The 16,402-nt window shown below is 40.6% G+C and overlaps 1 protein-coding gene across 1 annotated transcript in view; it reads right to left on the bottom strand.

Annotated features, from left to right (window-relative positions):
• PDIA5 (protein disulfide isomerase family A member 5) overlaps positions 1-16,402 on the bottom strand; it is a 174,577-nt gene that overhangs the window by 59,446 nt on the left and 98,729 nt on the right. Inside the window, exon 11 of the mRNA XM_063116675.1 lies at positions 9,067-9,203. Within this exon, the coding sequence (XP_062972745.1) occupies positions 9,067-9,203 (137 nt within the window). The remainder of the gene's footprint in view (positions 1-9,066; positions 9,204-16,402) is intronic.

Genomic DNA, 16,402 nt, shown 5'->3' on the forward strand with positions numbered 1-16,402 from the left:
TGACACTCTACTGAGAAAATGCAAAAGACAGCAGTGCTGTCGTTAGAGAAGTTTACAATTCATTCAATATCGTCCAGTAAGCCCATGGCTCGAAATCTTCTCAAGTTGTTGACGGGAGCCCTGCCAACTTCATTAATACTCCTGCTGGTGAAAATGCTTTGGGGAATGACCTCCACATAGCTGAAGCAGAATGAATAGCACGCTTACAAGGCTCTTGTGGACCAGCCACTAGATGGGGAGAAAGGCACATTTGATTTCCCTAACTTAAAAAGCATTCCTTTATTAATTAATTCACAAGTAGAGGCAGGCACCAAACTGATGGTTTCTCTATTTAACTGTAGATGATGTACTTACATACTGTAGTGCACATTGCTTTACTCATGTGGCCTTGTCACTAGCTTCCTTCCTACTTCTGATGCCATCATTGGATGTGTGAAGGGGCTTAAAGATCACCCTTCTCCCCTGCCAGTGAAGAGAGGACTCTCCTTCTGTCACCTACCCTCTTTGTGCTACTTACTAGAGCGGGAAGGAACAGAGAAGACCTGATATGTGGCAGAAATGACACAGGGTGGCTTTGAAACCTTCCTGCACTGAGTAGGAAGTTAGTCTTGGTGGCTTAAATGGCCCCTTCCAAATGGCTGGTCCAGGTGGCTGGGCACCATGGAAACAACAGGGCCTGGTTTAGGTTCTTTAGGCTCTTTGAGCACCTATGTCCATCAGGTATAAGATGGACAATAGATGTCTCCGCAGCTATTATACCTGTCCCAGCATGTGTTATGCCCATTTTATGCCTTTGGATGACTCTGCAAAGGGTAGTGTGTACATGTGTGGTGGGGGTTGGGGGGGAGTAGACATGTCCAGCCCACTAGGTTCCATTTCTATCCCCTTCACCAGGACTTAACCCCAAAGCAGTCAAAACCCTCGTTACTTACTGAACAGATAATTTCTAAAGTTACATTAACAATTCTAACAAAAATGACAGTTTTTAAAAGGCAGAAAGAAAACATTCATTCTACAACAAATCCAGACATTTATCCCAACTCTCAGATAAGGACACCGTTAGATTTTTCAATCTGTCCCCACTGTACAGCAATATGAATTAATAAATGAGAGTAATATATGAAGGCCAAAGGCAAAAGATATATTAACAAGGCATGTAAGACAAAGGGAAAGAGATTCTTAAATTGCACTTAAAAGAGAGCCAAAAGCAATTTTCAGAGCCGAGACATGCAACAGTATATCTGAGCATATGCAGAGTTTATATACTTACCATAAATATCTTTAGGATAAGATGGTAAATTCTCTTTAGAACTTAACTAATGGAGATTAGACAAACAGATGTGGCCCAAGGTATTTTTGTGTCTGACACAGAATATTCAATGGCAACCCTCCATGGCGCTAAAAACATGTACAGACGGAATTAATTCGTCATGTTAAAAGAGGAAAAAGGGGGGCAGCACAACAGAGAGAAGGCCACAAGCAGTTCAATTCTCCTTGGTACTTTTTAAGAGCCACTTTACACATCAAATGTGTGGTCCATAGCCATACTGTAAATAATAGAGTTTGTATCATTTTACTATTTAAATATTTGATATTCAGGACGTTTGCAAATGATGAAATGTTCCATCCTATCCTTTAGAACTGTGAAGTGCAGTTTATGTAACCAGATCTAAGCAAGAAATGCTTTGTGTAAATGCAAATGAACCTTGGGGAAAGCTTGCTGACAAGCAGTTAATAGATCTGGATATGCATCTATGGTTTACCTCAGGGCATGACATTCCATCTTTTTTCTTTGTAGGATAAAATCTGGCAGATGTTTTAGGATTTTCCTACCAAAGAAAACCATTTTCAAGGTATTTTAAAAGATCAAAGGGCTTGACTGCTATTTCTGGGCTCACAAGAGAGATATTGAAACACACTTGTTTTTCTGGCTAGAGTGAAGAAAAACTCTGGACAGGTATTTAGAGAAAGAAAAGGACTTGGTAGAGCCTGCGGTTTTAGGATTACACCCTAGTATACTATTGTTTGGATCAATCTTATGATATGCTTCCGATTACTGCATTTTTACACTGAGCTGGAATTTGTGGAACTGGGGTCACTGGGAGAGAGTAAGCAAAACAGTTTTCTTCTTAGTAGATCCCTGAACAAAATGGAGCATTCTAAGTAGGGTGGCCATTTGTGAATTGCCAGAAGAGGATACACATCACCAAAAAGGAGGACAAACAAAGGACACCAATTTGCATAAAATTTGCATATAGTAATGTACAGATGCAAATTTAGAAATGATTATAATAATTTAAATAGAAATACAGGACATCTCACCATAGTGTAGAAGACCATGTCCAGGGGGCCTATGTTCCTTGTTCAATCTGCTGTCTGGGAGCTTTTGATGGGCTACTGTAAAGGCCCATCTCTTTCTTCTGATGGTTCTTTATCTTTAAATTGGACTTGGACAGGACTCAGCCCTTCAAACAGAGGACACTTTCAAAATAGAGGACAGTCCTCTGTAAAAGGGGACACAAGGCCACTCTAAGGGCTATAAGGAATGAGGAAATTGTCCCAACTGTTATTCCAGTTATCACTTATTTGAACAATAAGTCTGCCTGATTGCAAGGACAAGGATTCTTAACATACCTGTTAGTCGCAGTATGAAGCAATGACAAGCTTCACTGACCTGGTAAGTCATGACATTCGGGTGGTAAAACTGCTACACTTCTACACTGCTGCTCCTTTACTACATATCCAAAATTGCAGTAATAATAAGAGGGTGGCAACATGCCACTCTAGTCCACATGTGTATCTTTGCCACCTCACACTGATTGTTCCACCTCAAGCAATAGGATTCACAGACATATTGCTTGGCCAGACAAGTTATTGTCCACGGACCCCAGCAGATTCATTCTCTTTAGCCTTCACTACTTCTGTTCCTAACGTTCTGTTCCGACAACCATTACTTTGGGTATGAAGAACATCCAAGCTCTACCTTTGCTGAAGAGATCATAGTTGGGAGGGGGGAGATTGGGTCAGAGACAGCACACCCTTCAATGTATTACCTGTGAGGCCCATTTTCTCACAAAAACTACACAACCTTCATTTTGGAAACAAGAGTTGAGCCTTCCTTCCACATCTGAAGCGACTACAAGAGAAAGTTACTGAGTTCAAAGGAAGAGATATAGGTATAGATATTCCATCCCAGCTTCCAAAATCAATTTGACAGCCAGTGTGGTATACTGGTTAGAGTATTGGACTGGCAAGGCGGGAGATCTGGATTCTAAGTCCCCCACTCAGCCATGGAAGCTCACTTTTTTAAAGAGTTTTTTAGAGTATTTTTATCCCGCACCTCAGCCAAAAAGTCTCTCGGAGCAGCTTACAATTTATCAGCAAAGAAGACAGTCCCTGCCCTCAGGCTTACATTCTAAAAAAGACATGACACACAAGGAAAAGAGGATGGTGAGGGAAGAGGGAGTCTTTGGGTCAGTCACAGACTCTCAGCCCAAGCTACCTCAGAGGGTTGCTGTTGTGAGGATAAAATGGAGAGGATGAGGATTATGTACACCACCTTGGGTTCTTTAAATAGGAAAAAAGGTGGGATATAAATGTAATAATAATAATAAAAAAATTCCAAGAGGAATGGAATTGTGTAAACAAGTGTGTGTAACACACATAATTCCTTCTATATAATAGCCTTTGAGCTAATGATGCAATGGAACTTTACTGCAGACTCCACTGCAAACCATGTTCTCTGGTACTCAATGACAGTTCCTCCCACAGGAGGGTCAGAAATGAATTCCTACCTTTCAAGGCCATGCTTCTCTAAAGAGACCTGCCTTAGATTTCAAGCACTCTTAGCCTTGTTTATCAAACACACACACCAGGTTGATATATCGTTATTCACCCAGTCTCCAACTGATTCATCTAATTTTCTTCCAAATGTATACTCTCCTGATCGTTAGCATCAGAAGTTCCCCACTCTGCTTTGTGAATTCTGAACCACAAGTATTCAGAACACTACTCTGGTGGTGCATTCCTCTGCCAAGAGTGATGGTCTGGTTGTACAGATCATTTATAATTGACAGAAAAAAGCCACAGTCACTAATGTGTATATTCTGGCAACGAACTGCAACACACTCACAATTATCTCTCAGTAGCAGCCTGCCTTTTCTATGCATTGGAGCCAGAGAAAATCCTGCAAACAGGGCCTGGCTGAAGCTGAGCTGCCTACCCCCTCCTTCCCTGGCAGCTCCCTGAAATAATACTCTCCCATGGGTTATCCTGGAGTCAACTTATCTAGCACCTCTTTCTGGATGCATGGCGTTGGGATCTTGTTGTTTATTCGTTCAGTCGCTTCCGACTCTTCGTGACTTCATGGACCAGCCCACGCCAGAGCTTTCTGTCGGCTGTCGCCACCCCTAGCTCCCCCAAGGTCTATGAAAAAGAAAGAAGCGGCTCTGTCTACAATTAAAATGGTTAGAGAGGTATGGCAAGCCATGTTTTGTCAGTTACAGTTTGATTGATATTATCTCAGGCTAAATGAACTTACTTTATGGGAGGAATCCTGTTTTGTGTGTGTGTGGAATTACAGTCTTTTTGTGTGGAATTACTGGATTGCCAGTAGAATTTATATGTTAGGTCAGTTAATAGGACTGAATGAAGAATTTTTACCATTGTATTACTGCAGCTTAGTTATCACAACATCTAGTGCTGTATCTTCAACTACAGCACTTTTTAGGGTTTACGGGCTGTCAGTGCTGAGTGTTTCAGCATCTCCCATATTGCTGGAGGAAGTAACTGGATCACAGAAAGGTAAACATATAATAGCTGTTTATCAATGCCTTTCAGAATGTACTAAATGTTCTAATGTACTAAATGTACTAAATGTTGTGAACCGCCCAGAGAGCTTCGGCTATTGGGCGGTATAAAAATGTAATAAATAAATAAATAAATAAATAAATAGAATTCTCTAATACTTTCCTAATCAATGGAAAGTTGGCTTAGCTTCCTTATGTTGTATTTTAGAGCATGTCGTATTTTAGCTCTGCTAGATGTTGGCAATGGAATGAGAGTAATGTCTTGTTGTAGCATATGATGTGGGCATGCCCCGTCATAGCTACTTTTTGGATGCAAGTCATTACTTGTATTAGTTTCATTTCAGTCAAATCTTTGATAACTGCAGATGCTTTTAAATTATATCCCAGTAATGTAGGGATTAACAGCTGGATAGCAAAAGTGAACTTTGAGAGCACTTATAGTTGCAAAGATACTGCAAGCCTGAAAGGAGAAACAGCCTCTATCTATCCTTCAATGCTCTTCAAATCTTACTGCTCTCTTCCCATTGTCATCAATCTCATTTGGATGCCTATTGAGATATATGAATAATAGAATAGTAGAGTTGGAAGGGGCCTATAAGATCACTGTGTCCAACCCCCTGCTCGATGCAGGAATCTACCTTAAAGCATACCTGACAGATGGTTATCCTCTTGTCTAGTATGGGAGAGCCTACGACCTCCCTAGGCAATTGGGTCCATTGTTGTACTGCTCTAACAGTTAGGAGGTTTTTCCTGATGTCCAGCTGGAATCTGACTTCCCATAACTTGAGCCTATTATTCTGTGTCCTGCACTCTGGAATTATTGAGAAGAGATTCTGGCCCTCCTCTGAGTGACAACCTTTCAAAAATTTGAAGAGTACTATCATGTCCTCTAAGTCTTCTATTCTCAAAGTCTTCTATTCCCATTTTTTTCAGTTTCTCCTCATAGGGCTTTATTTCAAGACCCCTGATCATCCTTTTTGCCCTCCTCTGAACACACTCCAGCTTGTCTGCATCCTTCTTGAAGTGTGTTGCCCAGAATTGGATGCAGTACTCAAGATGAGGTCTAACCAGTGCCAAATAGAGGAGAACCAGTACCTCATGCGATTTAGAAACTATACTTCTATTAATGCAGCCCAAAATAGCATTTGCTTTTTTTGCTGCCACATCACACTGTTGTCTCATATTCAGCTTGTGATCTACAATAATTCCAAGATTCTTCTCACTTGTAATATTGCTGAGCCAAGTATCCCCCACCTTGAAACTGTGCATTTGGTTCCTTTTTCCTAGGTGAAGAACTTGGCATTCATCCCTATTAAATTTCATTCTGTTGTTTCCAGACCAGTGCTCCAGCCGATCAAGATCGCTTTGAAGTTTGTTTCCAGGGCATTAGCTATCTCACCCGATTTTGTGCCATCTGCAAATTTGCACTTTGTCAAAAGCTTTGCTGAAGTCAAGATATATTATGTCCACAGCATTCCCACAGTCCACAGACTAATCTATGAGTATTGAATTTTTATTAATATTGTTATGAACTGACATTTCTCTTTAGTTGTTTTTCTGTTATACTTGAAGAAATAAAGGGAAAAAATGAAGAGCTTTTCCCTTCAGAAACCAAGCTTGCCCTACCATTAGACAAGGTGAATTAGCCTGGTTCAGGGAGCAGATCTGGGGGTTCCATTAAAGGACAACAAATAGTCAATGATATAGTATATTACAGTATTTTATAAGCAGGGGATCGGTTTTGTATTTTCTTCCTCCAATACCAAAATCTGTTTGTTGGCATGATTCCAAGAACAGCTTGCCCTGACGTATGTCTCTGAATTACAGCGCACCTCACGATGTATTAATATTCTGCCCATCTGACTGTGACATTGTAATCAAAAGACCACCACAGTTCTGTTTCCTCTAAAACAACAACCAACAACCCCTCCACAAGCACCACATTTGTAGGGCGCATTACCACAACGCAATTGCAAACTAGTAATTCAGAGTCAGTGCTGCAAATCTAACAACAAAATTCCAATTTATAAAAAGAAATTAGGTTCACACCTTAGTGTACATCACTCTTGGCCTCTGTTTGATTTTTATTGTCCTTAAGCTAATGCTTTTGTAACCTTTTTGTTATCCCAAGGTTGAAACACATAAGAATAAGCCCTTGTCTTTACTACACTGCTTTGACAACATAATCTTAGTTACTAATATTTGAAAGGCGACTTTCCAATAAATATAAAAAGTGCCTGGCAAAGATCTTTTAATCACGGAGATAGCTGTTTATAATAGCTGTCTTTTGTTAATTATCTTGCATATTCACCTTCACTTAATGTTGCCTGTAGGGGTTTTCTAGTAGAAAGATGCTTCTATATCTTCACAGGAGTGAAATTTGCCTGTTTAGCAAATCACTAGCTGTTATCCTCTCAATCAGCGTAAGAAATTATTTCTTTAAAGACATCGTAGCTTCTATGTTCCAAATATAAAAACTGTTTGCACTGCACTGCATAAAAGTATCTGACTTGGAAACAGACAGCCTGAGCTGAACTCCCTTGTCACCCAGCATCACTCTGGGTGGCCTTGAGCAAGTTATGATGAGCCAACTCACCATCCTCATCTGTAAAATGGGATCAGTATCAAATCTGATCATCTCTACAGGATTGCCACAAGGATGAATGAGAACGTCTCTGAAATACTTTGACATTACAAAATACTTTGACATTACAAAATACAATAACATAGAAAAACATTTTTCTCCCGAAAAAGGGTATTACAGTGTGACACAGGGAGGCTGAAGCCATCACGTAGACAATCGAAGAACTGTAGGGTAGGGTGAAACCTGAAGGTTTTGTCTAGGAACATTCCCAACCATAAAATTCTATATTCCACATAGTTCCAAGCAGCCCTGAATGCTTCTGTGAGCATAGAATCATCTAGGATCATAATCTTGATGTCCTTCAAATTAGAGTTGTCTCCACCATTATGCTCACCAATGTAAATTTGAGAAAAGGAAAGCTATGAGTTGCTGTGGGGAGGTAGATAGGATAATTGAGGATCAGGCCAGACCCTGGAGAGTTTGGGGATTGATCCTAAATGGATCCTAGGGTGGACCTATGAAATCTGATATTCAAAACCAATATCACACACCTAGACTACGAGCCATAAGTTTTTTCATCTGCAGGGTGAAACTCCTGCATGTGACCATTAAATGTTCAATCCTCCACTTACAGGTAAAATTAGAATGAAGTCCAAGAAAAGCTTTAGCACTTGATTTTGCTGAATCAATGGATGTTTGGATTCTATCAAAAGATCCTCCTAAAACATGAGGTGGAGACTAGGAGAGAAGAACAGAAGAATTCAAGTCTCCCTAGGCATGACAAATATGATAAAAGCTAGTAGTGTTCACTCGTTTCAACGAGTCTTTTGCATGGGGGTGGGGGACACAGAGAAGTTTAGTAGAAAAAGGAGGAAAATTTCAGGTGCAAAGGAGGGCCTCAAACCCCTCTACGACAAAATAAACTCACTACTGTTTTGTGCTAATTTGGTTCTTAAGTGGGTGGTGGGGGAGGAAGAAGTCTTGCCCCTATCAAGAATTGCAGTTTAGTGTGGGAGGGAGGAACTAGAAAGGAATTTTTTCCTCTCCTAGCCCTGTCCTCAGTCAGAAATTCAGCTCCCTACCAACACCCATGACAAATTAGTCTTTCAGATGCCAATTGCATTGTGGAATGACTAAAGCCATGTCTTTTTCATAAGACTACACCCACTTCAGCACCAGGAGCTGTTTGCTTCACAGCCTTCCATTCCGTGATAATAATACTACCCCCACAAAATGTACTACCTCAGAGAGAAGGTTCAGAATTTCCTCAGAGTTTCTAGACCCACAGTTTCTATCAAAGGGGGAGAACCTTGAAGAGCTGGTTTCTGGATGTGATGGAGAAAACCATGTCTATATGAGACCCTCCTGAGGAGACAAATCATTAGGGGCCTCATGATGCTGATAACACCTTAGGTGACTCAATGATTCCTTACATGGGTAAATATTGATTTCAATTAAACTACGCCTTTGAACAGTCACTGCCCCTTGAATTGTAGTCAGCTGCATGTTAGCTATCTCAAGCCAATTATCTTTTGAAGAACATATCTGTCCTGCAACATTCAGATTTGTCCTTACAAGTTTCAAAACATAGTAAACCTCCCCTTCCCTGACTGCTGTTCATCCAGCAGGTGGTTCAAAACCAGGAATGAACACTTTAAAATAATGCAGACTCACATGGTGCGTAGAACATCACTAATACAGAAGAATGTTCCTTGATAAACTTGTCAAAGTCTTCATCTGTTAGGTGATACACGGCATTATCCTCTTCTGACCAAGGAATCTCAGGGGTCTGTGGCTTAGGTGGCTGAGGACTATAAAAGCAAACAGGTAAGGTATAGTAGAAACTAGTAGGAAATAAGCAGCAGCTTCCTCGGCCAACTAGATCTCAAGAAATTCAGCTTTTCCTCTCAGTTTTTTTGGTCTGGGGACGGGATTGCCTCCTGGACCAATCAAGGCTTCTAGATGATGTCAAGGGAATGGGGACTTTCCCCCAAAGCCCCTGCCCTGATGTCATCCACCCCAACTTCAACCATTTTTCCTTTCTTCATGCTTCTTTCTGCCTGGACATAGGACTCTGCTGATGCCTAGAGAAGTAGTTCCTCCAAGCACCAGCTAAGTTGGGTGCTTCCTTCATGCACTCCAATTGGGCTAGCAAGACAAAGGACCAGTGCAGCTCCATGCACCAGTCAAGTTGGGCATCTCTGTCAATTACTGCATGCCAAGCCACAGGGAAGGGGCTTCGCCGGTGCTTGGAAGAGCTCCATGTCTCTCTCTCTCTGTCCTGACAAATGTTAACAGTGCATGGACATGACATCAGGGGAGGGTTGATGGAGATGGGCTGGGTTGGAAGCCTCCATGGACCAAATTTGGGCCATGGGCCGAAGGTTCGTCATCACTGCTCTAGGGGGATACTGATAAGTAGATACTAGTGTGGGACAATTGCATTGGGGGGGAGGCATCAGACATTGAAATTAGTAATAACAGAATAACTATGTTACAAACAAAAATGGCTGTACATGGCATACATGGTTCATAAGCTTCATTCTTTTTTTGCTATAATACTTCTACTGAGATGTGACAATAAAGTAGAAAAAAGACTATAAAGTATCAAAAAATAATAAAGTTGTTTACAAACGGAACTACACAAAATACACTATTCAATACTCTGAATTATGTCAAATTGACACACGGCCTTCATCTCATGATACCCAGCATAGCCAAAAATGAATGTATAGGTAGACTTTGTAAAGTTTCATCCAGCTTGGGGGTGTGTGTGTGAGGTAGCAAACACTTAAAAGGATGCAAAAATGGGGAAATGAGCAGGAATCACCAGGCATTAAGTGAATCAAGCTTTATAGAGCAGAGCAATCCCAAATTGGTTGCCTAGTAGAATGAAACACTTCTAAAGTATCCCTTTTTACTTTTTACAGCATCTTTATTTTTATTTTTTTATTACATTTATATACCGCCCTACAGCCAAAGCTCTCTGGGCAGTTGCCATTAAAACTAATAGTTCAGAAATGAATGTTTAATGACAAAGCCAATTTTTGCGTCTCAGTCCTCAAAAATAAAACAAAAGAAGGGATTTTGCATGTAGCATAGTTCTTTGTATCCAGGCCCTTTAGTGAGGGTCCAAAGTTTGGGGAAATATATTAAGATAATTTGAATTTTAGACTGGATTCCAAAGAGTCTGAAATACTTCCCAGTTACTTTGAAGAATACCATCGTTAATGAAAATCGTGAACAGAAGATCCATAGCTAGTGAAAAAATAAAGGAACTGAGAATAGAGTGCTCTTTTAAAATCAACTGTGTCTATATCTCCATTTATATAGGTATTACACATACTTAAGGAAACATATCTGGGGACAGTTTCCAATTCCTTTTGCATCTCCCAGGTAAATAGTTCCTTACTTTACATAAGAAAAACAACAGCATAAATAATAAAACACCATTTATATAATGTAATGATATGAAGTGTTTGTATAGTGCCATTTCCAAGTGCTCAAAACATTTTATGTGCATTCTCTCAATTATCTTGGCAACAGCCGTGACATAGGACAACATTATGGCTGTATTACCAGTGGAGATGCTGAGGGACCTGTGAGCTCACGGCTCTGAGAAGATTTGAAACATAGACTTATAGCTCATAATTCATGCTCTGACATACTATGGTACACTGGGGGTTAAAAAACATAAAATAAGCAGCTTAGCTATGACTACAGTATTGCCAGAATCTACTGGGGCTTGAACTGACAATATTCGGAACCACAAAATGATGGGTTGCACCATCTGCTTAGGCAGTGAAGAACCCCCAGGCCCTGGGCTGGCTCTGCCCAGCAAGGCTCGCCAGTGCAACCTCCAGGACATGAAAGAGAACTACTTGTTCCAGTGAGGTCTTGCCTGAGCAGCAATAACATGGTCTTCCGGAACTCTGGTGAGTGCCTTTGCAACCTTCAATTGTCCCTTGGTCCTGCCCCCTGATTTATCCTTCACTCCTAGCTTCACCCCACTGCTCTGATTCTGGCTGCCTCTCCTCCATTCTGGTCCATTGGCTCTAATTCCTGGTATGCCCTTTGGCTCTGACTCTCTGAAGCAACTCCTAGCTTGTAGCTCATCTCAGACCACTGCCTACAGCCTAGTCCTTACAAGTATAAATTGGTAGCCACATCTCAACAGAAAATAATAATAGCAAAAATACTACTAATACTTGTAGTATTAGCATTTTTATCATGCTTTAGTACTGAAATGCCTTCGTAGACTTTCTCAGTAAGTTTACAGTAGCCTAAGGAAGGTGAGCATTATCATTCTCCTATCACAGTTGGGGGCTGAAGCTGATGTGATTAAAGGCACTCAGTGAATTCACATCTCAACAAGTGAGATCTGAAATGAGTTCTTCCTGAGCCACTACACTACACTACACAACCCTTAAATATATAAGTATATTATGTACTCATAATACTACTCATTCATACATATAAATATGAGAGAATATATAGGCAAGGTAAGAAAGTGGGTCTAAAAATATGGGAGAACAAGTATTTTTCTTTCTACTGCATCACTATAAGGATTAGGGCAGGGTTGTTGAACCTTTTTCACAGCAAGAGCCCCAAATTCCATTCATTCTGGCATAAGCCTTCACCCACTTCATCAGATGCATGGAGTGTTATCGAGAGTTTCAGGTAGTTTTATTTATTTATTACATTTATATCCCGCCTTTATTCCTCCGAGGAACCAAGGCGCTGTACATAATCCTCCTCCTCTCCATATTATCCTCACAACAACAACCCTGTGAGGTAGGTTGGGCTGAGAGTATGTGACTAGCCCAAAGTCACCCAGTGGGTTTCCATGGCCGAGTGGGGACTAGAACCCGGATCTCCAGACTCCCAGTCCAACACTTTAGCCTGGCTGTACCATATAGTGCATATGGTGGTGGGGATTGTAAACAGTGAGGAAAGAAGGAAATTAAATGCAGAAAGTACTGACAGTGATAATCATATTATTAATCATAGCCATTTACAAAACAATTCCAGCTGATAACACAAATGTCTTTGTGCTAGGTAAGCCAATTAACATAAGTAGACCTGCATGGCACTTAGCAGCAATTAATGGCTTGTTTAACCCCAACGGAGCAAGTATGTGCACTTCCGCTGGTACACCACTTCCACTTTGCATCCACTTTTATAAACAACTCCAGAAAACACCATTCCTGGGTTGTTCGATGTGACATGTGAACCCAGAATTCTGGGTTGTTGAGGGGAAAAGAACCTAAAGTTTTAACCCAACAACAAACCATGGTCTCAAACTTTGGGCTGTTTGTCCCTCAACAACCTGGAGTTTCAGGGTTGGATGTTGCATCAAAAAACTTAGGAACAGGGAATTCCTGGGTTGTTTATGAATTGAAGCAGCATGCTTGCTAGCTGCCACATTGCCCAACAAGCTATGGGGTTGTTTAAACAATAGTTAGTCATTATGTGAGAACTGGGCCATAGATCAACAAAAGTGCTTTATCACAATTCAAGCCTCTGGTGATAGAATTAATCAACAGGTTCAATACAAACTCAACAGTCTCTTGCTCTAATGACTGACTTAGAACAACATTTCTCAGCTTCTGTCTCCAAAAGCCTTTCTTTTTCCTGAGATTTATTGATGACACCTTTATTATCTGAAGTCACGGACAGGATGATGAAGTCCTAATTAAACTACACCAGTAGGGGATCTACACTATTGCTTTTAAAGCGCTTTAAAGCACTTTGAAAACGTTTTGAAACCTGTATATGCAGTGTGTCCTGGGCCCCAACAGTTGTCAAAACTGTTATAAAGCACTTTAAAGTGCTTTAAAGCAGTAGTGTAGATCCCTAAACATTGTAGAACCTTGCATTGAGTTGGTTTGCATGTAATGCTAAGCCACCATGGGTTAATTAACTTGTGGGGCTTCACACTGTGCACCCTTGCATAACTCATGCCACCTGGGTTCATGTGTCGTGGCTTGCTTATTTAAAATAATGGCCAGTGCATGCCATAAAGCCCCGCAGGTTAATTAACCCATAGCGGCTTAGCGTTACATATAAACTGGCCCATTGTGTCCCAAGGTTCTATAGCCCCTTAAGGATCTTTTACCTTTTTAAAAGCTTTTAACTATTCTTCTGAAAACTTCACTTTTCTCCTAAAACCTCTTAAGCTACAGAAACCAATCTTCCATACCTCATCATGTGCTCATCTACCTTTTCTATTGTGTTGGTGAGTTTTAGCTTATGAGGCTTAGACAGGGATTCCTACAATTTTCTTTTTATAAGTAGTGCACAAGAACTAGATGTTTTAGGCACTTCACATAATAGGTGTTGATGACAGCATAGAAGCAGAGCCCAGGACAAGCTGCAAGACATGTACAAGTGCACCTATCTCTTGCACAACTCCTATGTAGAACCCTTAATACTAAGCAAACCAATGGACTTTTCCTGAATTGGAACCAAGAAGTGACAAAAGGCAATGGCATACAAATGCACTTATGAGTCTCACAACCAGAAACAGCTGGGAAATTTATGAAGAGTAAGAGGCAATGAGTACAGACATTTGCAGGAGGGGGAGGAAAGGGATGCTCTTCAGCATGCTTGACATGCGATGAGATAACAGAGCCAACACTCAGCAAGTAATTCCCCATTAAAAAGAGCAGCGTAAAAAAGATGAACCTAGCATGAATAATTTTAATTTTAGTTAATTCTATTGTAATGCTACAGGTAAACTGTCACATACATTACTTCTTGTAAACAAACCTGTTTTTAAACTACTTTCTGCATTCTCTTTAGAGCACTGTAATGACGTTCAGTAAATATTTCATCTCTTTTAGTATGCTATTCAAATTGAGCTTGGGATACAGTTCACAATGGCAGAGGAACTGCAGGCAATAAGTATTAATGCAATGAGTTAAATAGCTAATAATTAAGGAATAATGTAGAGAAAAATAACTTGAGTATGTGAAAGCGAGAAGAGACCTCTCATGTTATTTAAAGAGCACCATTAATGTGCATGGTATTTAAAACACACACACATCCAATATACAGGTTCTGCTCCTCAGGAGCTTACAATTTTGAATTAGACCTGGGAGAGGACGTAGCGCAGGAGTTGACAACCTGTGTCCCTTCAGATGTTTTGTTCGACAGTCCCTATCAGCCCTAGCCAGCATAGTCAATGGAGAGGGATGATGGGAGTTGTAGGCCAAAACACCTGAAGGGCCAAAAGTTGCCCACCCTTGCCTCAGAAAAAGAAGAGGAAGAAGGAAACAAAGGGTAAACAGAGAAAGAATATGCATTCCAGTTACATATCCTTAAAAGTAAAGATGTAACATCGGAAACCGAAGTCAGGATTATTCAGATAATGGTATTTCCAATCTCCATGTATGGATGAGAAAGTTGGATACTGACAAAGTGGATAGGAGGAAGATTAACTCATCTAAAATGTGGTGTTGGAGGAGAGCTTTGTGGAAAAGATGAATAAGTGGGTTCTAGAACAAATTAAACCAGAACTCTCACTAGAAGTGAAAATACTGAAACTGAAACTATCCTACTTTGGAGATATAATGAGAAGAAATGATTCATTAGAAAAGACAATAATGCTAGGAAAATCAGAAGGTAGACGGAAAAGAGGAAGACCAAACAAAAGATGGATTAACTCCATAAAGATGGATTAACTCCATAAACTTCATATGGACATGAAGTTACAAGATCTGAATAGGGTGGTTTACAACAGATGCAACTGGAGGTTGCTGATTCATAGGGTCTCCATAAGTCAAAGTCGACTTGAAGGCACATAACTACTACTACTACAACATATATTCAGGCATACTATGAGTATGAGCTAAGGGATTGCCAAAATAAAGGTGAATTCTGAGAAGAGATTTGAAAGGAGACAGGGGAGGCAGCACCACACAGATGTTCTGGGCTGGAGTCCCATGAATAAGGGGCAGCAACAAAGAAAGGGCAGAGGGGTTTAAGGAAGCAGGAAGCCTTGGGGATGGCTGACAGTGGAGTTGGAATAATACAAGGAACATAGGAAGCTGTTTAATACTAGGTCAGACTTTTTGACCATCTAGCCTGATACTGGCTATGCTGAGTGGCAGCTGATCTCCATGGTCTCAGGCAAGGGCCTTTCACAAATTGGGTAGCAGTGGTGTTGATGAGGTGTTGCATGCTGACTTTTACAAAGGGACATACAAAAAGACTTCAAACTTTGGTTTTTCATATTTTAAGCTCTGGAAGGCAGCAGGCAGTAAATAGAGTCAGCCATGTAAAGTTGGATATTTTTGGAACTTCAAGTGCTCCATTTTCGAATTCCCAAGCAGACATATCCAGACGTTTTGAAAAATTATGGTATTAACACGTTCAGACAAAATTTTGAGGGATTAGGGATTTTGTACATGGAATTTGGGGCAGTGAGTGTGGAATGATGGCATCAGTTTCCTTAGCTATTTACTGTGCGGGTGCTCTGGTGCAAAGCTCTCAACATAGTATCAGACATACACAAGATACCTTCTCGAGCCAAGGGCAGGGGGATGTCATATATGAGGTGGAGGCTGGCAGAACTAAGAGGCTCTTTTTGGTGCAATTTTTTTAAAAAAAAGGCAGCAAAAAGAAATCCCCAGTCTGGGCTGCGACATGGCAACTCAAAACTTTTGAAAACAGCCTTGACAGAAAAGGACTCGGAACATGCCCAATTTTCAATTCCCAGCCCTGTGGAATTTTCCTTTTTCCCTTTCTTTTTCTTTCATTGCATCTGCCTCTAAGAACAGGTGCTTTCCACAAACAAAAAAATTGCACCTGGACTTGAAAATTCTGCATGTAGACAATAGAAACCTGGGCTCTCTCTAAATTGTGCTTTGATTGAGGTACTTTCTCTGTTCATCTTTCTTGCGCAAGAGGAATTCCAGAATCTGTCTTTTGTCTGAACTGACAGAGCCCAAACAACATGGATTCTTCACTCACTTGTACTAGTCCTGCATTCACAAGTCCTTTGAGA

Source organism: Elgaria multicarinata, chromosome 2 (genome assembly GCF_023053635.1).
Source record: "Elgaria multicarinata webbii isolate HBS135686 ecotype San Diego chromosome 2, rElgMul1.1.pri, whole genome shotgun sequence".
Classification (NCBI taxonomy): domain Eukaryota; kingdom Metazoa; phylum Chordata; class Lepidosauria; order Squamata; family Anguidae; genus Elgaria; species Elgaria multicarinata.